Source organism: Myotis nattereri (assembly GCF_964212035.1).
Source record: "Myotis nattereri genome assembly, chromosome: 4".
Classification (NCBI taxonomy): Eukaryota; Metazoa; Chordata; class Mammalia; order Chiroptera; family Vespertilionidae; genus Myotis; species Myotis nattereri.
Genome location: NC_138079.1, coordinates 5,269,060 through 5,296,772, shown reverse-complemented (window position 1 = coordinate 5,296,772; position 27,713 = coordinate 5,269,060). Strand labels below are relative to the sequence as shown.

At 41.5% G+C, this 27,713-nt stretch overlaps 1 protein-coding gene across 1 annotated transcript in view; it reads right to left on the bottom strand.

Moving 5' to 3' along the window:
* SPEF2 (sperm flagellar 2) overlaps positions 1–27,713 on the bottom strand; it is a 125,517-nt gene that overhangs the window by 61,744 nt on the left and 36,060 nt on the right. The window contains exons 10-17 of the mRNA XM_081089403.1: positions 18,987–19,206; positions 17,090–17,238; positions 14,511–14,586; positions 12,512–12,573; positions 10,463–10,566; positions 6,359–6,615; positions 4,071–4,179; positions 2,913–3,070 (exon numbers count right to left, since the gene is read on the bottom strand). Coding sequence (XP_080945529.1) covers positions 2,913–3,070; positions 4,071–4,179; positions 6,359–6,615; positions 10,463–10,566; positions 12,512–12,573; positions 14,511–14,586; positions 17,090–17,238; positions 18,987–19,206 — 1,135 coding nt within the window. The remainder of the gene's footprint in view (positions 1–2,912; positions 3,071–4,070; positions 4,180–6,358; positions 6,616–10,462; positions 10,567–12,511; positions 12,574–14,510; positions 14,587–17,089; positions 17,239–18,986; positions 19,207–27,713) is intronic.

Below are 27,713 nucleotides of genomic sequence, written 5' to 3'. Positions count from 1 at the left end.
CCCTCTGATGATGTTTGTGGTGAGGCTGGGATGGGGATGGAATGGGGAGTGGGAGTGTGTGTGTGTGTGTGTGTGTGTGTGTGTGTGTATGGCTTGTTGAAGGGGTGCCAAATGTAAAAGCAACAATCTAAACATAGCTAATGTGGTGGAATAGGAAAAAGGATTATTTCAAAATTTCCAATGGAAAAACAAGATTTAAAAAAAGTGTAAAGAGAAGGTGAAGAGCAATGTGGTGGAGGAGATGGGGGTGGGGTGGAAAAGGAAGGAGAAGGAGATGTCAGCACCAATGTATATGAGTGAATAGATGTAAAGCGCTTAGAATAGCACATAGTACGCCACTGAGTTTTAGCAGTTCATTCATTCATGTAACAACCATTCACTAAACCTGAATTGTGCCTTGAAAGAAAGGGCTGTAACAATAAGGTAAGACTACCACTACCCACCACCAGCTGCTACTATTCCTACTGCTGCTGCTGCTACTACTATTACTGCTAGTACTACACTACTAACTACACTACAAACAACACCAGGCACAGTGCTGGTTGCTGAGGATACAACAATAAAACGAGAGAGAAGCATCGCTGCCCTGTGAAGCTTGCATTCTAGCGGTGAGAGGCAAACCAACAATGTGATGAATAAGTTAATTTTTTTTTAAATATATTTTTAATGATTTCAGAGAGGAAGGGAGAGAGAGAGAGAGAAACATCAATGATGAGAATCACTGATCGGCTGCTTCCTGCATGCCCCACACTGGGGACTGAGCCCACAACCCAGGCATGTGCCCTGACTGGGAATCGAACCGTGACCTCCTGGTTCATAGGTTGGTGCTCAACCACTGAGCAGTGCCAGTGAATAAGTTAATTTGTATGAGAGGTTTGGAAGGTGATAAGTGCTAAGAAGATAAATAGAACAGAGTACAGGGGATTCGAAGTGCTGTGGGGCAGCCAATGAAGTTTTAAATAGAGTGCTGAGCAGGGCAGGCCCATTGAGAAGGTGGGGTTTGAGCAAAGACTTGAATAGAGTCAGGGAGCCAGGCCTGTGGGTAAGGGAGGGAAGAGGGACCTGGCAGAGGGGACAACCAGCCCAGAGCCTTGAGTAGCAGAGCGTGGCGGGCTTGTGTTTTCCCAGGCTCCTGTTATCGCTAAGGCCCTTTGGCTTTCATGATTCAAGTTCACCCCTTCTAGCACACTGTCCTTGCCCTCCCGGACCTTCAAGCCCTCCATGCTGGAAATGGCCACAACCTTACGGCCTGCACCCCTGGCGATGAGTCCCTACACTCTCGTATGGCTGTTTCTCTTTGGACATCCTCCCTTTGCCCTTAGATTATTCTCTGCAGTTCAGCAAACAAGGAGGTTTCATTCTAGGAGATTTTTTTTTCAAAGTAGAAATTAACTTTTTCTCTGATTATAAAGTAATATAATTACTATTTTTTTAAAAAATCAAACAATTTAGACAAATAAGTAGAAAGGGAAATTGCCTGCTCAGGCTCCTTGCCTTTCTCCTTTCCTGACCATCAAGTACTGCATAGGTTGCCGGACTCTTTTCCGTGCATATTTAAAACATAGACACACTTTTAAAACAAAAATGAGATTACTTACTGTATAACCTGCCTTTTCCTATTTAACTACATATTATGGTCACATTTTTGTGGGCATCAGAATATATATAAAAGCACCACACCCTTTTATTTTTTAACAGAGTACTAAGTAAATGTTTAGTTTATGATAAAATATTTGTTAAAATAACTAACTGATTGGACTGTAGATCTTAGACAAGTGGCAGTTCAGTCTGCTAATGTAATCGGCGATTAGAATGTAAAATCTTTAGGAAAATGTTAAAGTGAGACGGATAGCTGAGAGAAACAAATTGGTTCTAACCCGCAGGTGTTCGAGGCTACAGCTTAGAATCAGTCTGGTTTTGCCTCCCAGCCCAGACTCTGAGATGGCTGTGCGAGGTTTGTTCTTCCTCTCAGCCTAATACCTGACCTTCCAATAACATGCTAAGCCGCTTAAATAATCGACGGGTCTGGTTTTTATTGTGTCTGAAAGCTTTACGTGGGTGTTCCAGGAGCTTGTCTTTCTAAGCGGGAGGTCCTAGCCCCCAAGGTGGTTGTGCCTGATACCCGGGTGCTACTTCAGTGCCAGGCAACTGACACATGATGGTAGGTCAGTCGCAAGTCTAATGGCAGGGGGCAGCTGGCAGTTTTAGAATCCTTGTGATACTAACTTGGACAATTTTTTAATTAATCCAAGAAACTGCAGTTGCCAGTGTAATTAGGGGTCATTGATAAAAGGGAAACATTTTGCAAATCATTTCTCAAGGGTAGGATTCCACTTGAAGTCTGGCATTGACAGTGGATCACTCCTCATCCCTTTCAATAGGAAGTTCCAATCGTGCCATGGAACAATTATTATTGGTTAGATGAGAGACAAGGAGGTCAGGATGGTTTGACCGGGGTAATATGTATCCCAGAGGCAGGCATGTAAGTCAGCAGTTCCTAGTCAGTGAATTCACACCGACAAGGGGAGATGGAGGAAAATAAACTGCCTCGTGTTCCCTCCCAAAAGGAGGATTCACGCACTGCTCCCTTAGAAGGCTCAGGTTGACAGAGTGATATCTTTACCCTTTTCTATAGCAGCCTTGATTTTAACTCTGCTATTATTGTTTTTCATATGAAAACAATGGTTTCAGCTAGATGACCTATTTTAATTAAATTAAAACAAAGAGAAAAAATATTTTATTTAGAAACATCTGTGGCAGAAAACTAAAATCAGAGGTATAAGACGTTTGTAGATGGCATAATCCAAATCCAAACTAGGACTTTGTCACCACACTCTCATTCCCTCCTAAATTCATTAAAACCATACATTTTGATTATATGAGCTCAAAATTATAAAAAAAAGTATAGTTACCTTTATTCTCTTTTTTAACCATTTCATTCGCAACCACTTCTTTCACTTTTTGGCATAATGACTCTGTATCTACTTCAGCATTGATTTTTATCAGAATATTTTCCGGTTCTGTAAACCATTGCTCCAATAAAGGCCAGTTGTCCAAGAAACCTATAATTCTACAATATCAAAATATTATATAAACATCACATACTGATTGAAATATTCAAGTAACATTATGCATGATTTATCTCACGTCCATAATGAAAAAACACACATTGCCAATCTAGTTAAATCTGAAAGACCAACTTTAAGAACTCTGCAGGTAATGGAAGAATATTCACTTTAAAGAAGAAATTACTTAATACCAAAAAGCCATATTTTTGAGGTGTATGCAAGAGCCAAAGAAGGTTTAAAACAGAATCATTTCAGGAACCTTTCGGTGGCAGTTCAGTTCTCTAAGGATCCATGGCCTGCACTCACAGGGGAAGAGCTGAGTGCGCTTTTGAGGGCAGCTGCAGCCTGAGCCGCCTGCATCATCTACTCTTTTCTTACAAGATAGAAATTGAAGAGGTTCCGACTTACTTGCCTTACTCAAATATATTCTTGGAATGATTCTTGAAACTTTCCTGTGTTCCCTGAGAGGCAGTAGGTTTAATTAATGCCACTCAAATTACTTGTCCCTGGCTCACTATGTATTTTTAGACTCCTCAAGGTTTCATAAAATTGTTTAAATTTTCTTTTCCAATGAACAAATTGCACGCAACCAAAATAATCATTTCTTTTTTTGAAAAAAGCTTAACTTCATTTTAGCAAACCAGAAGTAGTTTTAGAACTACACTCTGTAGTCTGCTGCCCAGTTCTTTGAGATTTTATGGTTTTCATCAGCATTTGCTGACTAGGGGCTGGATTAGGATTCCATATAATGAACTTGTAAGTTCCTGTAACCATAGAGGGAGGTGCTACCTGATTTAATTCTTCCCTCCCAGGTTATGGTGACTGGTGCTCTGACTATATCAGCAAGCTAGCACGCAACATCAAAGCTACTTAGCTTTGCTCTACCTGTAAAAGACTGAATGCTAGGAGATACATCTTTTCCCTGGATCTGATGATCCCAAAGGGACTTGTTGTCAGTCTGTTCAAAGGACAGGAAGCAAGGACACTGAGTTTTATACTAACCGATGCTGAATTTGGTCTCTTAAATTCTGGTCACCACCCGTGTCTGATGTTCTAGCAGCTACATACTGATCGGCATCTTCCTGAGAAGTCTCCGTTGAAAATGCTTTAGCTGTGACATGAAAATTACCTAATTAGATAATTTGCAAAATGAGTCAAAGTTGCTGACGCGCTGTTAAAATGTATTAGGGTGACCTGCCCTTACTCTTTCCTGCTTGGACATGTTTTCTGAAATAGATGTTGTTAAAAGCCTTTTCCCGTAGCTTGGGGCCAGCAGAGGTAAGATAAGAAGTACACCCTCTGCCTGTTGGACCTGTGCATTCTCCTCCCTTGACTCCCTTGAACAACTCATGCACCCACATCCTGACCCTCTATTGCATAGTTTTACCCTAAATAAGAGGATCTAACCCCCCTCTTGGGGCTGACACCGACACTGGTCTCAGCCCGCTGTGAGAGAATGCAATAACATTTCTTAAACTCTCACAATGTCTCTTGGCCTGGCTCCTGTCAGCGTGGACATAACAAAATGTACTGATACAAGAAAGTCAAATAGATATGGCCCCACCTTTGGTCCAAAATGACTGAAAATGCTTAATAAGATGTTGAAAGAGTGTAGTTTTGGGATCAGAATTTAAATTTCCCTTGGAAATTGGAGAAAACATAAAATACAACAATAAAGAGGAGTTGTGGTTTCAATGGAGAGGGTCTCAGGATTAACTATGAAGAGATGACAATGAAAAATGATGGGTCATTGTGAATAACAGACTAGCAAATGATTAGAAAACCACCACCAGGATGTAAAAATTAAGAATGAAATAACAGGGTAGACATAAACTCAAATATGAATACAAGTTAGTTGTCAGTATTATATTACTAATAAAGTAATTTATCTTTCTTTATAGACTCTATGATCTTTCCCTAGGGTAGAATAATTATAAAGGAATAGACCACAAGAGACCAAAAACAATAACAAAAACAATCTCAACAGCTCTGATTGATCCCTATTCAGAATTAATAGTATAAAGCCCAGAACACTCATAAATTTAGAATAAATAGAAAATCATGAAGAGGGGGGAAAAGCCTTGTACTAGATTTTAAAAAAATAGAATTACTCAGGCAATACAAAAGATCATTCATTGGAGAGTGAATTAACGGTGTTCAAGAAAATGAAGGACCCTCACAGGATATAGCAATCTGTTTTTTTCTATCTACATTCATGGCAGAAAAAGAGGAACTGGATTTAGAATACAGAATAATGCTGTGGTTATTTATAAAACTCAAAGATGACTGACATCAGTAATGGGTGATGGAAGGAAATTGTGGGAGCTTTTCTCAGGAGATGCTGCCATGCACCATCTCAGGGTCACTTTCTTGTGTATGTCAAGGCCTTCAGCACATGGATGAGCATTGCTCTCTCCCCAACCCTACTCCTCTCTCCTCCGGCGCTCACTGCCATGGCCACATCTAGGATTTTGTGGTCACCTTGAATGGCTCCAGCTCTGCAATCTTAACGATTTATACTCTGATGAGCTGTTCAGTACTCCCATGTCACTGGTGAACTTCTTTGACAACAGTCATTCCCTAAACATCCTTTTCCACCAAATTAGCAGCATTATCCTGGCTTTGCTTTATTTTTTAGCAAACCAGAGTTGCATGTTTGAACACTTCAACTTCTCTCCCTCATCTAATAACTTTACTTTCTGTGTTTTGGCTTATACTAATATACTAATATCAATAGACATCTTTGAAAAAAAAACTCTGAAGAAGAGACCCGAAGAGCTTCTGGGTTGATGAATGCATCCACATTCTGGGAGGAGGGTGCACTCCAAGATGCACAGGGACACTTCCAGACCTTGATCTATGCACCCCTTTATCTGGCCATTCATCTACATCCTTTATAACATCCATTATAATGAACCAGTAATCATAAGTAAAGTGTTTCCCTGAGTCCTGTGATTCATTACAGCAATTTATCAAACCCAAGGAGGAGTCATGAAAGCCCCCACATCTGTAGTCAACTTAGACAGAGTATTATTAACCTGGGGATCCACTACTTGAGATTGACATCAGTAATTGGGTGAAATGTTGTGGGAATGAGTCTGCACTAACTCCAGTTAGGTAGTGCCAGAAAATAGCTAAATTTTAGGATACCCAGTATCCTAGAGAAATTTAAATTGTAAATAAGGTCATTAAAGAAGGAGAAGGAGGAGGAGGAAGAGGAGGAGGAGGAGGAGGAGGAGGAGGAGGAGGAGGAGGAGGAGGAGGAGGAGGAAGAAAGGTGTCCAACTTACCCATGGTGTCATTCATGCGACCCAGTGAGGAATTATCTGAAACGTCTAATAATATGACAAAATCAAATACACCTGGGGAAAAAGGCACATCTTTGGCAGTTATAGGATCAACAGCCAGTGTGAATATTCGTGCTTTCTTTTCCTCCAGTTCCATGAGGTTTCTGGTGCAACCTGTGAGAGCTTGCTCCAGAAGCTCTGCTTGGTTCAGTGTCATTGGAAAACCATCGAGGATCCAGCCTTGATCCACAGGTATCTGACTAAATTGAAAATGGACAAACCATGAACATGGCGGTAGGCATAAGTATGTTAGAAATAATAATACAATGAATCTTTCCTTTATCTTTCTTTCAACTTCATAACAATCTCCTCCTGTATGAATATTATTTATCTACTAGAGGCCCGGTGCACAAAAATTTGTGCACTTGGGGTGGGGGATCCCTCAGTCCGGCCTGTGCCCTCTTGCAGTCTGGGACCCCTCGGGGGATGACCACCTGCTGGCTTAGCCCTGCTCCTCGGGGGATTGGGCCTAAGGTGGCAATCAGACATCCCTCTGGCAGCCCGGCAGCCCTTGGGGGATGTCCACTTGCCAGCGGGGAGCAGACCTAAGCTGCAGTCGGAAATCCTTAGCGCTGCTGAGGAGGCAGAAGAGGCTCCCACCACCACCGCTGTACTGGCAGCCATCAGCCTGGCTTGTGGCTGAGCAGAGCTCCTCCATGTGGGAGCTCACTGACCACCAGAGGGCAGCTCCTGCATTGAGTGTCTACCCCCTGGTGGTCAGTGTGTGTCATAGTGACCAGTCATTACCAGTCTTTCTGTTGTTGGGGTCAGTTTGCATATTACCCTTTTACTATATAGGACAGAGGCCTGATGCATGAGTGGGGGCCGACTGGTTTGCCCTGAAGGGTGTCCCGGATCGGGGTAGGGGTCCCACTGGGGTGCCTGGCCAGCCTGGGTGAGGGGCTGATGGCTGTTTGCAGCTGGTCACACCTCCTTCAGGTTGGGGGTCCTCACTGGGGTGCCTGGCCAGCCTGGATGAGGGGCTGATGGCTATTTTCAGGCTGCCCGCACCCCCTTTAGGGTGGGGGTCCCCACTGGGGTGCCTGGCCAGTCTGGATGAGGGGCTGGGGGCTGTTTTCAGGCTGGCCAAGCCAGCGATGGAACCTCCCAGCCTCTCTTTTTCTTCTTTCTTTTTTTATTCTGGGATTTATTTACCTTCTATAATTGAAACTTCGTTGCCGCTCCAGCTCTGAGGCCAGGGCCTGCTGAAAGCAGGTATCTGGGGTTTGTTTAGCTTCTATAATTGCAACTTTGTTGCTTAGAGTGGAGCTCAGAGCCCGGGCGCAGCAGGGAGGAAGCTTGGTTTCCTCCATCACTGGAGCAAGCAAGCCTCCTGCTTGCTTCAGCTGCGTGGCTGCCAGCTGCCATCTTGGTTGGGTTAATTTGCATATCGTGCTGATTGGCCAATGGGAAGCGTAACGGAGGTATGGTCAATTACCATGTTTGTCTATTATTAGATTAGATAGTAAATTTGGGTTAACTAATCATTTACTTGCTTAAAATCCTTCTGTGGGTACCTGCTGCCCTCCAAATCTATTCTAGAGGCCATGACATGGTATTTAAAACTACCTGGACACAACCTCCTTACCTATCTTCTCTCTCATAATTTTGTACTATTTACTTCAAACAAAGTGATCTCCTCACTGTTGTGTGAGTATGAATTAGTTTGCACTTTCTAGATTGTGTTCCCAGGCAGTTTCTCCACTGAAACTATTTCCTCATCTATACAAAGTGGGATAGCATACCTCACAAGGTGGTTGTGAGAATGAACTGAAATGATACATTTTAAGACCCCAGTACATAATGGATACTCACAATGCCAACCTGGGAAGTTCTTCCTACCCGACCCAAGCCAGCATGGAGTCATGACCGCCTGATCTGAACTCATCTTTCATTCACCTCACCACACAACTGGTAATTATCATATTTCTACTTAGAAAAATTCAAGTGAGTCTCATTTATCTCAATTAAATTATAAGTTGGGAACAGACCCTCAGTGTAGTATCCTCTATAGAGAATGGGTGGTCTAAGAATTATTTTAATTCTTTAAATTGGGAAACAGTGTGAAAAGGGTATAAACTTTAACTTTGTTCTTCTAAACCTCTAAATCGTGCACAGTTGAGATTTTGGTGTTTGGATTAAAAGTTATAATCTTGTTTCTTTTTCTGTTAGGACTATAAAAAGCAGGAAAGTACCTCATTTTTGCTTTTATAACTTGTCCAGAGTTTGGTAAAGCACTACATAGAATCGGCTTGTTGGCCTACAATGGATGTTTCTTGAGCACCTCGCCAGCTCTGTGGGATCCCTCCTCCACCCACAGTCTCAGGAGCTACTTCAGAGGGAGGAGGTGGTCAGGGTCACACTTGTTCAGCTGTCGTGTGATGACATCAGGTGACATAGGGTGAGAAGACCTGGGCGTTGGCTCTGGCCACCCTACTAACCAGACACGTGACCAAACTGCCTCATGGAACTGCCACGTGCCTTACTTTCCTCATGGAAAATGGATGAGTTTGGACCAGATGAAAGAATTTCAAAGTGACAGCAGTCCTCTGAAGGCATCTCAGGAGCAGTGGGGATGGTGGTGGGAGGGCAGTGAAGAGGGTAATGTGCAGACACGAGAATGCCGCTGAAACCAAAGCTAAGATCTGCTTTATATAGGGTGTCCCAAAATTCACGCAAGAAGTAATTTTGAGAGAAAAAACAGGTTTATAATTGAAAATTGTAAATGTTTTATTAATTCATAAAGTATACAGTATAGGGTTATGTATGAAATAGGACATCAGGTAAACAGCCCCCACGGTTTTGCTGGCGCATACGCAAAGCCGTGGTCTTCATTTTCCCTGCTCCTGGGCCATCATTGGTACTTGGTAATGCTTATCAAATTGAAGGGATTGAAATCAAAGGGCAACAGATATTAGAATCTGATTCAATAAACCAAGTAAAATTAGGCTTTTATTTTGTTGTTGTTGTTGTAAATGCTCACGCAAAATTCAAATCTTGCGTGAATTTTGGGACACCCTATAGCTGTTTTTTTTTTCATACACAATGTTTTAAACAAGGAGTCCCATAGGTTAAACATAGTTTGCACCACTTCTGAGAAATGTTACAACCAGTCGAATGAGATCCCTTCCAGCTCTGAGGGGGAGCATCCCTGTGACCCACTTTCTTCAGTACTGCATTCCAGGAACAATCATTCCAAGATACATCACAATGGAGAAGCAACTCAAACCTTTAATAAGGTCTTAAGAAAACACTAAAGGCAGAGTCCATTTCAGATGCAGAGCACAACTTCCCTAAAACCTCCTTCCCTTCCTCTCTCACGGGCCTCATGTTTCTTATACAGCACAGCTACCCCGTTCTATTTCCTCACCCACACCAGCTCTTTCATGGTAGCTTTTTGATTCTTTTTTTTTCCCCATCCTTCCAAACCTCATCTCTTTATTATATGTACCAACTGAGCTTTCATGGCTTCTTTTAATTTGCCCCTTTACTGTATTACAAAGAAGGCCTATGGAGAATTCTCCTTCCTTAGAAAAGAGGAAGATTACAGAATTACACCCTATTTTGGCTTTTCTTCATCCCCTATCACATGTCACCTCCGTGTTCTGCACATAATTAATTCTTGCCTGTGCACCTCTACATTCTCACCACCTTCTTACACATCACTGCTCAACCTTTGGATCCCTAAGTTCATACCCTCCTCCTGAAGAACAAAAAGAGGAAGCACATTGGCCTGTGAAGAGTCTCTCCCGTCCATAATCCGTCATCCATTGGCTTTTCTAAGTAGTACCCAATTTCTCTTTGAATGTCTCACATGCTATAGAAACTGACCTGAATTAGCATCTGGGTGAATAAAATACAGTTGGTAAATCAGAAAGTGAAATACAGGCATGTAAATAACAAAATATATCTTGATCTTGCTGTGTGTTTTCTTACATAGAATAGTAGTAGGATTCATTAGATATTAAATATAAAATTTTTCTATATTATTTTTATAATCTCTATATGGTAGAGAATATATTAAATAGATACACAAATAATACTTACTTAATAGCATTTACCATGATATTAACTAGCAATGTGTCAGAAACGCTCTTTCCTTTCTTCAGCAATTTTTCGGATTTTGCACCAAGTAGAGCACGCACCGTGAACTATAAAAATAAACAATGGATGGTAGAGTACAGCTACTTTAAAAAATAAGATTCTAAATATTTGGAGAAAAAAAACATGAAATGGAAATTTTCTCTGATGAAGATTCCAATCATTTGTGACAATTCCGGGGTCAGCCAAGCATTTAAGGAAAATGTGTATGCAGATTTTGAGGTTCCTCCCTTATAGCTCCCTCCCTTCCAAGATCTTCTTTAATTTTCAGCATCCCAAACTTCATCCTCTAATAATTCAAATCAGAAAGATGGAAGCTTTCTGCTAGAGTTCTAGCAGCTCGTGCCATGTAGCTGGTATGCCTCTGGTATGACCTGCAGAAGCGTGGCTCCTGTCCAGTGATGCTTTCTTCATTCAATGGTCACATTCAATGCGTTTCCTGCCTGGTGTGTGGTCGCCGCTTTGCTTTATCCACCTGCTGTTGGCCCTCAAATACTAAGCTTTTCTATTTTGGCCAGCTTTAGAATGTCATCTGTAGAAGGGCTAGTCCAACAAAGCTACTCTATCAACTTCCCTTATGCCGCTTCGTGACTCAGCCACCAGACTGAGCGCTTTATAGGTTAAATGATACTACATCTCTACTCAATACCCAGCAAAGACTCCCCCTTTTACTCCATATGTCCTATCATTGCCTGAAAGGCCCTGATGGCCTGGCTCTTCTCTCTTCCTGTGCACCTGTCTGGTCTCATCCCCTACTCCTCCTCCCATGGTACCAAGCACCTTTCTGCCTCATGGTTGTCATCCAGCTCTTCTCTCTGCCTGAAGTGCATCCTCGGGTCCACTTGGATGACTCTCTCAATCTTCCTTCAATCTGCTTAAACTTCACCTTCTCAAGGAGGACCACCCCATGTGAAACATCAACTTCCCCTTGTTCCACCATCTGGGTCCCTGATCCCCCTTGCTCTACTCTACTCTACTCCTCTCTATTCTACTTTTTCTCTTCTCCTGGCATCATCACCATCTAATAGACCATACAATTCATTTATTTATGTGTTTGTGGTTTATTTTCTGTCTTCCTCTATTAAAATGCAAACTTCATTAGGTCCATAAACTCTTTTTTTTTTGTTCAGTGATATATCCCAAATCATTACAACAGTGTATGAAACAAAGTATAACCTTTGACTTGAACTGAAATACGGACTCTGGGGGACCTATAACTCAATAAATGTAAATATAAAAACACACTTAGCCTTTCTGATAATTTATATTTCAAATACACAGAGTAAAAATTATAAGGCCCCCTTTATCATTTTCTCTATTGGTCATTATGTTTACAGTTTGGTATATATCCTTCCAAAACTTTTTCTCTCTTTAAACAGTTTTGAAATCTAAAACATTATGAAATTATTTTCCATGATGAAATGCATAAAAAAAGTAAATGAAATTATACTTGATTAATCTGGCCATTCTATTTGAGCACATACAGTGAACTGTGAAAATAAACAAAAAATGTTTCCATATACAGGAAAGCAATACTATATACAGAAATATTAGTTTCCACTAAAACAATAGTGAGTGAATTGTTGTAAACATTTTTTCAGAGGTTAATAAAATATTCTGTAGAGTCACAAATAAGGCAAAGAGTTAATTCTGGGAAAATTCTTTAGAGGTAAAGAGAGTCTGAAAGAAAATAAAAGTCATAAATTGAGTGGTAAAGAAAAACACATAAATATAAATTTGGCATAAGTCTAAAATAAAAGAATGTGTTTACTTTCTTACTTGGCAAAACTGAACATAAATTTCCACTGCTTTAAAGATAAATAATATAAAAAAATATAAAGTAAACTCAGATTTAGCTTATATTTTACTCTCAGATTTACTTTAACCCAAAGAGGAACACATTGCTATTTCATTCCACGTGAAGATACTCCTAAGAGCAGGGGATCATGATACATTCCAATATACCAGCAACCAAAATTAGATTACAATACTTACTTTAGAAACACTGTCACTTGACTCGATTTCTTCAGCTTTTGGTGTTTTATTGGTTTCAGAACCTATCAACAGGAAAAAGGGGTAAGAACAAACTCCAGTGTTTACAACGAACAACCATGTTAGCATCTGACCATCTATGGTTTTGGATTGATGGGCCATTGGATCCAGTTGTGCCTAATACTCAGAGGAAGGAAGTAATAGAAATACCACAGTATGGCTGTTACCCTCATTCCACAACATTAAGATCCTAGCCACTGTGTGGCTTGGTGTTTCCTACCTCCTTCCCTCAGTATGGCGCACTCACAGCAATATCCTTAGAAATACATTCATATTGGGGTTTTCTTTTCAGAAAACAAGCCAAGTTTCTCAAGAAAATGTTAATATTTTTATTTTCCTGGATTATCTAGTTATAAGTAACAAGTCTAAAAGTAGAAAATGTTAGAAGACAGAGGGGTTTTGGTTAAATTCTATGAAAAAATACAGTTTTCAGAGTCCATTTATAATCACTGTACTTTTATAATAAAATAGATTATACAGTATTTAGATTAAAAATTAATAAAAATATCTGGAAGAAACAAATACCCCAAATAAGGGACAGATTATCTCCTTTTAAATGATGGAAAACTCGGCTGCTCTAGGGAGTTGCATGTTCATAGGGACTCTAGGCATTGTCCAGTGCTGATGGCGATTGTGATGATGGCACAGGAGGATTTGAACATTATTCTAGAACTAGAGGCTCGGTGCATGAAATTCGTGCATGGGAGGGGGGTCCCTCAGCCAGGTCTTCACCCTTTTGCAATCCGGGAGTGCTGGCTCCTAACTGCTCACCTGTCTGCCTGCCTGATTGCCCCTAACCACTTTTGCCTGCTGGCCTGATCGCCCCCTAACTGCTCCCCTGTGGCCTGATTGCCCCCTAACTGCTCCCCTACCAACCTGATCACCCCTAACTGCTCCCCACTGCTGGCCTAATCTCCCCTAACTGCCCTCCCCTGCCAGCCTGATCGCCCCTAACTTCTCTCCCCTGCTGGCCTGATTGCCCCAAACTGGCTCTGCCTCGGCCCCTGCCACCATGGCTTTGTCCAGAAGGATGTCCGGAAGATGTCTTGTCTAATTAGCATATTACCCTTTTATTAATATAGATATGAAGAAATTATTGAGTATGGAAAAGCCATCATTAGCACACATAGAGAGTATATTTAAGACTTAAAATTGCTTTCTACCAGTGGTTCTACAAAGGATCTAAAGAACTGGAGCTAATTTCTCATTAGGTTTGGGAAGCTTCGTTCTATTTGCTTGCCCATGGTTAGGAATACACTGAGCATTATCTAAGGTACCACTGTTCAGGTGGCTTGAAGAGTCCAGACCCTGTAGCCTCCCTCAACACTGTGAACAAAGCAGTAGTACACGGAGAGGGCCCCAGTAATACTCACTCACCCAGACCTGCATAGGTGAAACAAACAATGAAAAGCCAGGAAGAAAGGAGGATAATATATTCTGGTGGTCTTGATAACACAGCCAAACTGAGCAACTACTTGAAGAAGTGTGAAAAAAAATTCGTGTTATTTTTGTCTCTTATCCCTAGTTGTAGACAAAGGTTAGGGATCTCTGTGTTTATCTTGTTCTGTCTGTCAAATGACCATGGAGACAATTATGTGAGACTCTCCTGCAAGCACATCTGTGCTCACATACATGTGTTCTTACTGTTTCTCTGTCCCTCTAAATTAAATGATGGATGATATATATATATATATATATATATATATATATATATTATTGATTTCAGAGAGGAAAGGAGAGGGAGAGAGATAAAAACACCATCAATGAGAGAGAATAATGGATCGGCCGCTCCCTGCACATCCCTAGTGGGGATTGAGCCTACAACCCAGGCATGTGCTTTTGACCAGAATTGAACCTGGGACCTTTCAGTTCACAGGCCAAAGCTCTATCCACTGAGCCAAACCAGCTAGGGCTGGATGATATGTTTTAATGTCTTACTTACTAAGTATAGTTTTATCTTCTCCTTCTGGTAAGGCTTCCTCTGAAAGTTGATCAAGTGAAAATTTACTTTGAAGATCCTTTGGGGAGAAAACACACACACGGACAGGTTTTAATGTTGTCATTTAATAGCATTATAAATTTCATTTCTATAAGTAAGGTTTGAAAAAAAACACTATTTGTAACATTAAAATATAAGTGATATTTAGAGGGACTGAATAACTTCCAGAAAGAAACAAAGTTTGGTGATAATTGTACTTATGGAAATACACAGTAACCTGTGGTGGAATCTGTCTTTCAATTGGCCTTCAATTACTATGTAAAATACAGCAATTGCCATTTTGAAAACACAATGGAAGCTGAGAAGAGGTAGAGTTTATGGAAACCACCTGAGAAAGAACAATCCTAGATATGTCAGTCATAGCTAACCATAAGGGAAATAAAGTGAAGATGTGTGTTATCTGGCACCCAAAAGGTTAGAATATGAAGAGTACCACAACATGGAAGACAAAGCATCCCACAGTGAAGAAAACTTGGTTATTTTCAGAATCCATAGTTAAAGGATACTTATTTTATAGCTCATGCCAATGATCTGGATTAGATTCTCTGCTAATTCATTCAATTGCAGAGACAGCATAAGGTAGGGGAAAGAGTTTTGGGTTTAGAACCTGGGATCCTGATCACAGTCTAGACCAGTGATGGCGAACCTATGACATGCGTGTCAGAGTTGACACGCGAACTCATTTTTTTGGTTGATTTTTCTTTGTTAAATGGCATTTAAATATATAAAATAAATATCAAAAATATAAGTATTTGTTTTACTATGGTTGCAAATATCAAAAAATTTCTATATGTGACATGGCACCAGAGTTAAGTTAGGGTTTTTCAAAATGCTAGCACGTCGAGCTCAAAAGGTTCGCCATCACTGGGCTAGACATTACCAAATCACTTATCCCAATCAAACCAATTCATGCTTAGGGCTTCTACTGTCTCCCAAGGTGGGGCCACATTCTCCTATTTCCTGCACTAGAACCTTCATGCAATAATGTGCCGGGGTCCTGCCCCAGCAGGTCCAGGGGTCTTCAAAGGTGTGGATGGAGTTGGCAAAGAAGGAAGGACACGGAGACAGGTTCAGGTGATCATCATAGCTGGGTTCTCTTGTCAGGGTCTCTAGCCAAGTTCTGTTCAGGATCTCCACCGAAGTTCTGTTTAGGATCTCCAGCCAGGTTCTGTGTCCATGGTCTCTTGCTAGGTTCTCCAGCCAGGTTCTTCAGGTTCTCCAGCCAGGTTCTGTAGCCATGTTCCCTCGCTAGGTTCTCCAGCCAGGTTCTGTCCAGGTTCTCCAGCCAGGTTCAGTCACCAGGTTCTAGTCAGGTTCTCTTGCCAATTTCTGTAGTCAGGTTCAGTCCAGGATCTTTTGCTATGTTCTCTCCAGCAAAGTTCTTCTGTCTCTAGAGAACGTTCTGTGTAGGTTCTGTGCCAATTTCTGTCTCTCTCTCTGTTCTTGCTGTCTTGTTACGTCTGTATTTATACCAGTTGATTCCAATCCTATCAATCTCTATTTCAAAGGTTAGGGCGTTTCTTATCTCCATTTCAGGGAGTAAAGATTATGTAGCTTAAGCATGATTATTCGTAGTTAAAGTGATTAATTACCCGCCTGGCACTTAGTTAAGGGATTTTATTCCCTCCCTAACTTCAGGGGAAAATCCCTACTTGGGGAAACAACCTTTCTCAGAGAGGCGACCTTGGTTAAAACACATAGTGCCAAGAAGGTGAGCAAACATATTAAGAACAGTATGCCATATATGCCAGGTCCCTTGAAACAGCAAGGATGGACTGGCTCCCGGCAATAATGTAGCAAGATGCAACACTGATGAGAATGTGATGCTGGTAAATCTCCCTTCAACCCCCCACCTCCACAAATTGAGGTCTATGAGTTTAGATCAGAGATTTGGCCAACAACAAGCATGGACCAAATTTAAGGAACTATTTTTATATGGTCCGTGGGCACTTAAAACTCCATAAGACACCACTGTGAGCCTGGAGACTAAGCCGGGTGCCACCCTCCACCCCCTGTCCCTGCTCAGCTCTAGCACTGGCCTTGACCATTGCCCAGGGCTGGCTTTGGCTCCAACTACATGACGGGGACCCTGCTGCTGGCCACTGCAAGGCTCTCAGGAGTTGAATTTCACTCTGGGCGCTGGTGACTTGCTGAACTCCATACAGCACTCTTATCCTCTCCCCTCCAGCCCTTAAAATTCAGGCCCTCCACCCCCTCACCAACAGCGGCTCTTTCCTGAGGAGAATGCCTCTAGCGGAAGGTGACTGGGCAAAGAGTCAGACCATCACCTTGGATGGACCACCCAGGGAAACTGGTGGTGGGGGGGTGGATTTTCTCTTGTGGTATGTAAGGACCCCATAATATCCTTGATTTTGCCTCTTGACCCACAAAATATAAACTATTCACTCTTGGGACCTTTACAGCAAAGGCCATCCATCTCTGGTCTAGAAGATCTTTTAGATTCCATCTAGCTTCAAATCTCCTGTATAAGATGCAAGAAAGATAACTAAAATCATGCTTGCCTGGCTCCCGCTACTGTGCAGATCCAATAGAGCCTTTTCTTCGGTTTCATGATGAATTAGAAGGGTGTCACTGACGGTTTCGTTGTCATGATATGCTCTGATAGCTTCTTGGAGAAGCGTGTCGATAGAAAGTACCTGAATAGGAAAGTCTAAAGTACAAAAGGCAGCTTTACTGACAGCTTCTCATGTAGAACACTGACATCATTGTCTGGTGCTGGGTTCGCTCTCTCATACTGTCTTAAGGGCCCCCAAGAACTGCGGTCTGGATCAAGCTGCTTTTTAAAATTATTATGTTAGAATTCACAGAACATACAGTACCCATTTTGACCATTCTACAGACACACTTCAGTGCCATTTAAGTTATTCACAATGTTGTCCAACCATCACCACTACCTTGTTCCAGAAAAATTTTATCATCCCAAAAGGAACCCCTGTACCCATTAAGCAGTCACTTCCTCACCCTATCCCTGTCCCTGGCAACAACTAATTTGTTTTCTGTCTCTAGGGATATTTCTATTCTGAATATTGCATATCAGTGGAATCATACAACATGTGGCCTTTTGTGTCTGACTTCTTTTACCCAGTATCATGTTTTCAAGGTTCATTCATGTTGTAGCATGCATCAGTACTTCACTCCTCCTTATGGATGAATAATATTCCATTGTATGGATAGATCATATTTGTTATCCATTCATCGGTTGAAGGACATTTGGATTAGTTCCAACTTTTGGTTATTATTAATGGTACTGCTATGAATATTCCTATACAATGTTGTTTCTTCTTTTTTGAACACCTATGTCTAATCTTTTTGGCATATAACTAGTAGTGGAATTTCTGGGGTCATATGGTAATTCTGTGTTTAACTTATTTGAGAAACCACTAAACTGCTTTCCATAATGGCTGTACCACTTGACATTCCCACCAGTAATGTGTCCCAATATCCCTACTTGTCTTTTTCCCACTAAAAAAAATTACACCTGCCCAGCCAGTGTGGTTCAGCAGTTGAGCACTGACCCAGGAACCAAGAGGTCACCAGTTAGATTCCTGGTCAGGACACATGACTGGGTTGCGGGCTTGATCCCCAGTGGGGGCGCATGCAGGAGGCAGTCGATCGATGATGTTCCTCTCTCATCGATGTTTCTATCTCTCTATCCCTCTCCCTTCCTCTTTCTCTAAAAATTGATAAAAATATATTTTAAAAAATAAACCTATTCTAGTGATGTGAGGTGGTATCTCACTGTGATTTTGTCTAGTTGCTTTTTAAGGAGGGCTCTTTGACATCTCAATAATGACCTACCCTTCTTTGTCTTAGATTGATGCAGGATGGCCTGGCCTCAGTGCAAATTTTGAGCTTTCCCATGAAAAAGGGAAAAATATAATGAATAAAAATGAATTAAACAGATGAAAATCTGTGATTTTGCCTCTAACTGAAAGAACTTCTACAGAGAAAGACTAAGGCTCATCAAAGACAGAGTGAAAATTCAACAAATATAAAGAATGAAAATATTTACATTTTTTATATTATATAATTTTCAGTGGATTTCTCTTGTACTTGTGACAAATTATTAATATCCTACTCCATCTATTGGTAAAGTAAGTAAAATTTATGAGGAAAGTTTAAGACTTGTTATTTCTAGTTATACTATGCATCATGATAATATAGCATATCCATATAACCAGGTTTGCCTGGGACAGTCACAGTTTATGACTCTATATCAGTAAGTGTCTGACTTAGAAATAAATTATTTGATCATTCTATTATAAAATTCTTGATGACAGATTTTCCTAATATATCAGCAGACCCTCATGTATATTTTCTACAGACATAGCCATTTGCAGTTACAGTCAATGTTAAGATAATTTGATAAATACAAATATAAAAAGAAAGAAATTCTACCTTTTTCTAGAGCCTTTAGAGCAGTTGTTTTTCCACTAAATGTCTTCCCTAATATGCACCCTTTAATAGCACATGAAGGCAATTCAGATTCTATTGATTCAACTTGAGGGGGAAGAGATTTTTCAGTTAGTCTGTAGACCACATGGCCCAATATGCAATTGTTGGAGGGTGGTACATTTTCAATCATTTCTTCTGGTAAGGCCCACTCTCCAACCATCTTCTGTGAAAGTAGCAATGAGACAAACAAAACATAATCTTCTTAAAAGTGGAATTTAGGCATTTAAGGATATTGAAAGCAAATACAAATTATAACAAACAAAAGCTAATCAATAGGTCAAATTATTATCTATAATAATAAAAGTGTAATATGCTAATTAGACCGGATGGCTGAACAGCAGAACAACTGTCCAGACGACCTTCCAGATGACCTTCCAGATGAAGCCGGGGCTGTGAGGGCTGAGCCCCTTGCATGAATTTAGAACATCGGAACTCTAGTATTACATAAATGGCTAATAACGTGAATACTTTCATACTAGAGAGCAAAAAATGAGCTCGCCATATAAAAATTAAGAAAACACACACTAACCCAACTCTAAAATCCATAATAGTTTAGAAAAGGAGGCATATTGAGTTAACTGAGGCAAATTAAAGTCCAGGTTGAGCATTAAGATACTTAAATTAAAACTATAATCAGTAAGCAGATAAAAAACAGTAATAGTTTTATCTGCTATTTCATGCCCAATATGGTGTCTATGTTTAACTCCTAAGTCTATGTTTAACTCCCAGTTTTTTCCAGGTTCCTTGCTGAAATGATCAATTAAAGGGAAAGAAAAAAACAACACTACAGACCACATTCTCTGAGCTCTGTGTAATAAAACTAGAAATTGATGTTTGAAAGATATGAAAAATATAAATTCTTGACAACTAAAATCAGTCTTTTTGAGTAATTCTTGATGCAAGAAAGAAATTAAAAATATAAATGTCCAAAAAGAACATTAAATTTATTTATTAAAAATATGGGATGGGATCAAACTGTACTTAGAGGAAAATTCATAGTTCCTTAGCATAATGCCTTGACTTAAAAAGAAGGGAAATAAATAAACTAAGCATTGATAATCCTATCTAATAAAAGAAAAACATGGTAATTAGCATACGACCGCTACCCTTCCCATTGGCTAATCAGGGCGATATGCAAATTAACTGCCAGCCAAGATGGCGGCCGGCAGCCAGGCAGCTGGAAGCGAACATGAGGCTTGCTTGCTTCAGTGACGGAGAAAGCCAACGTTCCCCGCCTGCCTTGCCGGCCTCTGAACTTGCAGTTTGAAACACTGTAACAAATATAGAAGCAAAACAAAACCCCAGAAACCTGCTTTCAGCCTACCGGGATCTCAGAGCTGGAGTTGATACAGTGTTTCGATTATAGAACGCAAACAAACCAGGTACCTGCTTTCAGCAGCAGAGGCCTCAGAGCTGGAGCCAGAGCTAAAGCTGGCCCAGAAAAAAAAAGAATAAAAGGAGCGGTTGGGAGCTTCAGTCACCCACCAGCCTGAAAACAGCCCTCAGCCCCTCACCCAGACCGGCCAGGAACCCCAGTGGGGACCCCCACCCTGAAGGGTGTGTGACCAGCTTCAAACAGCCATCATCCCCTCACCCAGGCTGGCCAGGCACCCCAGTGGGGACCCCCACCCTGATCCAGGACACCCTTCAGGGCAAACCAGCCAGCCCCACCCATGCACCAGGCCTCTATTCTATATAGTTAAAGGGTAATATGCCTCCCAGCACTGGGATCAGTGGAGCCGCGAGGCCTCCCGGCACCGGGATCAGTGTGACAGGGGGCAGCGCCCAAACCCCCTGATTGCCCTGAGGCTCTGTGTGTGACAGGGGGGCGGCGGGGCCACAACCTCCCTATCCGCCCTGCTCAATTCATGACAGGGGAAGGCACCCCAACCCCCTGATTGGCCCTGCTCTGTGCCTGATAGGGGGGAGCTCCCCAACCCCCTGATCGCCCTGCAGCTCTGTGTGTGACAGGGTGCGGTGCCCCAACCCCCCCCCCCCCCACGGGCCCTGCTCTGTGTGTGACGGGGTAGAGCCATAACCTCCCCATCAGCCCTACCCTGAGTGTGAGAGTGGCGGCGCCCCAAGCCCCTGATTGGCCCTGCTCTGTGGGTGATGGGGTAGAGCCATAACCTCCCCATTGGCCCTGCCCTGAGTGTGACAGGGTGCGGTGCCCAACGCCCTGATCCGCCCTGCTCTGTGTGTGACAGGGGGCGGTGCCCCAACTCCCCTATCGGCCCTACTCTGTGAGTGACAGGGGGGAGCTCCCCAAACCCCTGATCAGCCCTGCTCTGTGTGTGACAGGGTACGGAGCCCCAACCGCCCTGATGAGCCCTGCTCTGTGCGTGACAGGGGGCAGCGCCCCAACCCCTCTGATCGGCCGGCTCTGTATGTAACATAGGTGGCACCACACCCCCCTGATCCGTCCTGCTCTGTGCGTGACAGGGGGTGGCGCTGCAACCTCCCCATCGACCCTGCCTTGAGTGTGACGGGGGCGGCACCCCAACCCCCCAATCGGCCCTACCCTGGGCATGACTGAGGGTGGCATCGCAACCTCCTGATCCGCCCTGCTCTGGCATGACAGGGGGCGGCGCCCCAACCCCCTGATTGGCCCTGCTCTGTGCATGACAGGGGGCGGCGCCCCAACTCCCCAATTGGCCCTGCTTTGAGCCCGACCAGGGGCTGCACCTAGGGATTGGGCCTGCCCTCTGCCACCCGGGAGCAGGTCTAAGCCAGCAGGTCGTTATCTCCCAAGGGGTCCCAGACTGTGAGAGGGCACAGGCCGGGCTGAGGGACCCCCCCACCCCCCCGTGAGTGCACAAATTTTTGTGCACTGGGCCTCTAGTATTAAAATAAATTTAAAAATAAGGAAGAAGGGGCTCATAAAAATGGAAATTGATAAATTAGAGAGCAAACTATTGAGATACCTGTTATTGATATATTCCTAGATTTGTCCATGATAATCCTGAAAATAAAATTGCTATTAGTTCTGAACAAAGGTGAAGAATAGCAAGTATCAATTTTGTAATATAATAGAAAGAAAGTAACAGATTTTAAGAAAACAAAAATTTTTAAGAAAATGTTATGTATAACTCTACTATAAAAAACTTGTATTTATTACTGTATGGTAAAATGATATTTTAGGAGAGTAAAAATGATACAATTTTTAATTTAAGTGGAGTATTTTAAAGATGAAAACCATGAAAAAAATTGGAAAAGTTGTCAAAGAACTATATCCAGAGGAATCTTGAAGACCATAATAGTCTACCATAATTAACTGAAATATAAGTGTTGTTTAGTTTTCTAGAGAATGGAATGAAATAGAAAGCTTTCCAGTACACCTGGCAAAACTAGCATAACCCTGATACCAGAAAGATGTCAAAAGTAATTGACAAAAATAGCATCCAAGAAGAAAACTACAAGCCAACCTCACTTGGAAATACTTTATAAGAATCATGCCTGAAATAGTAAAAGAATTAGCATTATATTAAGAGACAATAAAGATACCAATTGACATTTACTATACAGTATGTGCCATATACTGTTGTTTTTATGTATTATCTCACACGATTCTCACACAACTCTTACAAAAGTATTCTTATCTTTCTGATTTTTCAGAAGAAAACACCCAGGTATTATAGAAGCTAAATTTCTTGTCAAGTGTTCACAACAAATAGTAATGGCAGAACTTGGATTGGAACGCAGGCAGGCAGATTCTAGAACATGTGCTCATAACCTCTACACTATGTTGAAGTTGTCTTGCCATAACTAAATCAGAGTTATTTCATGAACACTGGGAAAGATAAATATTAGAAAACCTATTACCATATCACATTAATAGGCTAATTTATTTTTTTAAAAAGCCATGATCATTTTGACCAAGAAGCATCTGATAAAATTCAAAATTCATTTCTGATGAGAAAATATATATAAAAATTAAAATGAAACAAAGCAAATCCTCTAATATGCAATGAATTGAAGATGACATCCTTAGCACTTTTAGGATCGATATGTAGTGGTGAACAAAGATGAATGATACATTTTTCCATTAAAGGCAGGAATAAGAAAAAGATATTTATCATTAGCATTAATAGTTACACTATTCTGGGAGTTCTAAACAAGTAGTTCTACATTAAAAAAAAAAAGAAAGAAGTTGCAATGTCCCTAGGGAAGTAGAGGTGGCTGTGCAATTGAGTCCCTGGTATAGAGATGGTTGCTGCTGCTCAGAGGCGCCAGAATAAAACCTCTTCCATCACTGAGTTAGTGTAGAATGTGGCAGAACACAATGGGACAGAATGTTGACCATGAAGAGAATGGAATGCTTAGATTAGATAAAGAACGGAGGCCTGACCTGTGGAGATAAGCAAATCAAGGTTTTTTTTTTTTTTTTGGGGGGGGGGGTAGGGGGAGGGGACACATTTTTCAGAACCATCTTAAAAACACAGCTGAAGACCAAGAATAAAGGGTAAGTCAAGGTAAACATCTCAAGTTGGAACAAGAACATGATGAGTGAAAAAGAGGTCAGAAGAACTAGAAAAAGAGGTAAATTCAGACCAGAATGAAGATTACTAGTTTCACTCCACTGAGCAAAAGAGATTTTCTAGTTCATTAGTGAAGAACCAGGTTTCTCTTTTACATAATTATATAATAAAATTATACTAGAGAAAATTATATAAAATATTTAATTTTTACTCCTTCAGGTACTGTTATAAATAGACATCTAACTATTAGTTTCAGGACTCTGATGCCTAGAGTGGGCAACACCAGGTAAGTGTCACCTGGTATAAACCAGTACTTTAGTAAGACACTATTTTGTGTGTAAATGTGCTCCTTGGTCTTAGCACTAATTCATGTCAACTGACATGCATGTATAATGAACAATTAACATCTCTTTATTTTTATTGTGCCTATATAAATACCATCAATATGTATTTTTGAGAAGGTAAAAGTGCAAGACTCAAGATCTATCAACACCTCTTGTCTACCTACACACAAAGATCATAAAAGTACAACAGAGTAAACAACCTCTGACCTTGGTTAAAAGTCATAACCTCTTTGCTAGTAGTATTTTTATTAATTGACTTACACCGACCTTTCCAGAAACTGAATTCTGAATTCCTGGGACCATGGTATCTCCCAATTCTTCCTGTTTTCACCGAAAACATGGGCCTAACAATATGCTTACCGGCCAGGATTCAATACACTCACATGGTTCTCTATATCATGTTTTCGCTACCTCAGGTTCCCTAGTCTTCTGATTCTGGTTACATCCAGTCTGTCATATCCTTTTGTGTCCTGTGGCCTGATAAGTCCTTGTCCTTGGTCCCCTTGTTATTAACTATGGCTACAAGTATCATGACCGTGTACAGAAAGACTTGATTGAGAATGGTGTGTTTGAGTGTTTTCACCTCAAAGACACACCTAAGATCTCCCACGTGACCAGCTCACTGGATTCCCCTCCTCGACTGCAATATTGCCCAAGTGGCTGGATACTGCTGCTGGTGGAGAGGCATGGTTTTCTCAACATGCTTTGCTTGCTTCTCTGAACATGATTACGCCTGGAGCAAAGCAAATGCACCTCATTCTCACTTCTTCTGAAGATCCAAGATGGAGACAGAGCTTTCTCATCTATCCTTTTAAAAGGGAGGGGAGACACGGTTCACTTCGACGAACCTGTGTTAATGGAATCTGGACCTTGAGAAACATTCAACTGTCACGTGAGTTCCACTAGCACGATACTCCACACACACACATTGGGTTATGCCAATGCTATCTAGTAGCAGCCTTTGAATGTGGCCTTTGCAGAGTGGCGGTACTGGTTTGAAAGTACACACAACCCAGCGTGTGTCTTCGTCAATGGCTAGACTTTACCAACGTCTACATGGCCTGAAGTTGTCCAGCTATTCCCAGTCTGGTGAGCTCCAAGCGTCTCACAATTCAAGCCCTAAAGCATTCATACCTGCCAGTTTCCTTGAAATGCCATCTTTTTACCTAAAGATACTAAAACCCAACAACAGACATATTATCTGGTTACAGTGGCCAGAAAACGAATGGTGGAAGCTTCTAATAAACTGACCTCGAAAAATGCCACATGAGGTAACTCCACAAAATGAGGCTAGGCCTCCTTTAGAGTGCAGGCCCAAAGCACCACAACTCCACCCTGCCAAGGCTTTGGAGCTGCATGGATTCTGCATCTACTACGGCTGGCTTTTCTTGCACACCACCCAGCAGAAAGTGAAGGAGAGAAGATAGTCTGTGATGGCTGAAGTACAACTGAGGCTTGTAGTTGCAGCCTCAGGGGTTGTCGTAGCCATTATCAATCCTCAAATTCCCTAGAACATTCTATTTTTGTCATCATGATGACCTTTTCTTTAGCTACTTGTACAGGCTTCCTTCCAGGTCAACCACTTCACCAAATGTCTCCATTTTTTATTGTTATGAACCCCTGTGGGCACTCCTCCCCCTGCCTGGCCTCTATTGAAAAATAATTACCAATTGTACTGCATCTTCCAGGAAAGTGGCTTTCAGACATTTTGGCCAAGGGCCCTCCATAAGAAATGCATTTTACATTGTTGCCAGTATTTGTGCGCAAGTACGTGTAAGACAGAAAAAAATGTTGTATAAAATACCTATCCTTACTTTAGCTTCTATTGTAGACCATTGCATCATTTCCATTATGTTGTGCTTCTATTTTTAAAAAATAATGATTATGACCTATGAATTAATTTCATAATCTATTCTCAATCCACTGCTTGAAAAACAAAACAAACCAAAAAAATACAGGATGTTCTATTGGACAAGACACCAGGTACCCTCAGTTCTGATTTCATGTGTCTAAGTACCATCTTGGATTCATCTCTTAAATAGGAAGGATAATCCCTTAACTTTATACTAACAGTGACTCAACCCAGGGAGTTACCAAGTGCAGATTTACCAAAATATATTTTAAAAATAATAACATAATTCTAGGTGCAATTTCTCATAATTGGTAATCATTTAAAGATCCGGTTTATTCACCTTTTTTTAGATCTTATGTGTGTGGTTGATTTTAGATCTTACTTTCCCAAATAAGATTGACAGGCACAACTCAACCCCAAATCTAGATCAGGAAATGTCATCATTACAGATAGAAGTCAGCAAGAATCCACAGGCCATGTACGAAATTAGCTAGTTCTGGAAGCATTTCATATATATATATATATATATATATATATATATATATATATATATATTTTATTGATTTTTTACAGAGAGGAAGGGAGAGGGATAGAGAGTTAGAAACATCAATGAGAGAGAAACATCGATTATCTGCCTCCTGCACACCCCCCACTGGGGATGTGCCCACAACCAAGGTACATGCCCTTGACCAGAAACAAACCTGGGACCCTTCAGTCCACAGGCCAACGCTCTATCCACTGAGCCAAACCAGTTAGGGCTGGAAGCATTTCTTGAAGTCAGGGTTTGTAGTATGAATTTTGAGAGAGCTTCTCCATTAAATCAAGGCATCTTTTTATGGCAGCAAAAAGCATCCCAGTTGAAATGTAATAAATTATTAACAACCTATATGTTTGGGACTTGGCAAGAAGCGCTGCCAGAGACTTTATAGTGTCCTGGAATGGGTAAGAGCCGCCTGTGTGAATGGGCACGGAAGAGGTGATGTATGGAGAGCTGTTTGTGACCTGATTAGTTTCATATTCCTAACTGGATATTTGCCTTGGGTCTCCTAAACTAGGTTGATGCAACCATGTACCACATGACGGGCAGATAATAAAAACAAGGGGCAGACATTCCAGCTCTGTTTGTGGCAATTGCCTAGGGCCTCCTCACTTTGCTTCCAAGCCTTTAATCCGCGTCTTCTTCTGTTCCAGCTCTGCCTCCTTTCCACCCACCCAGCTTCATTTTCATTCTCTAGTCTGGTTCTCACCAATCTCAGCTTTGATCCTTGGCCTACTGAAAGGACTTGGCTTGAGCCCACCTCTGCCGCTTCCTGTTTCTGGCTACTTTCAGATAAACTATCTTGATCATCTTGGTTCCAGTTCAAAGAAATGAACCTCTGGCACCGGCAATCCTGGCTGATCTTCTGTTTGGATCTGTCCTGTCTCCTACCAGAGGTAATCAGACGTTATAGAAACACACTTATTACTATGGCAACATGGAAAATCCAGGGGCTATATTCCAATTACTGGAGTTTGGTATTCAGAAAAAAAGTCATACTCCACAATGGAGTACTAAGGTAAAACTTCGTAGCTTTCAGAGCTTCTGTTCTTTGCCTTTCCTTCCCAGGCTTTTTCTCCTCCAACCACTCAAAAACCCTGAGGGAATCTGGGGAAACTGCCTAAATTTGTAATTCAGACTTTTAAATTCCTGGCAACTGCCCATGATTCTCAGGAGAAGCAGAAAGGGTGGTTGGATATTTTGCATGATGGGGAGTCAGCTCATGTAACCTGGCAGCCTTATATGGTTTCTTAACCACAGTGTGGAACCTTTTTGATGGCCAGGTTCCAATGAGAAGAATGGATCCTGCCCTGTGCAACCCTTAACAAGGAGGAAGAGAGGAGAAGTCAGCAGCTGATGGACAACTAAATTCTGACGTCTCACCTTGGAACTGTCATGGAGTGGGCTCTGCATTGGGACCCGATTTAAAGGTCTCAGAGCAACTAGAAAAGTTGAGCC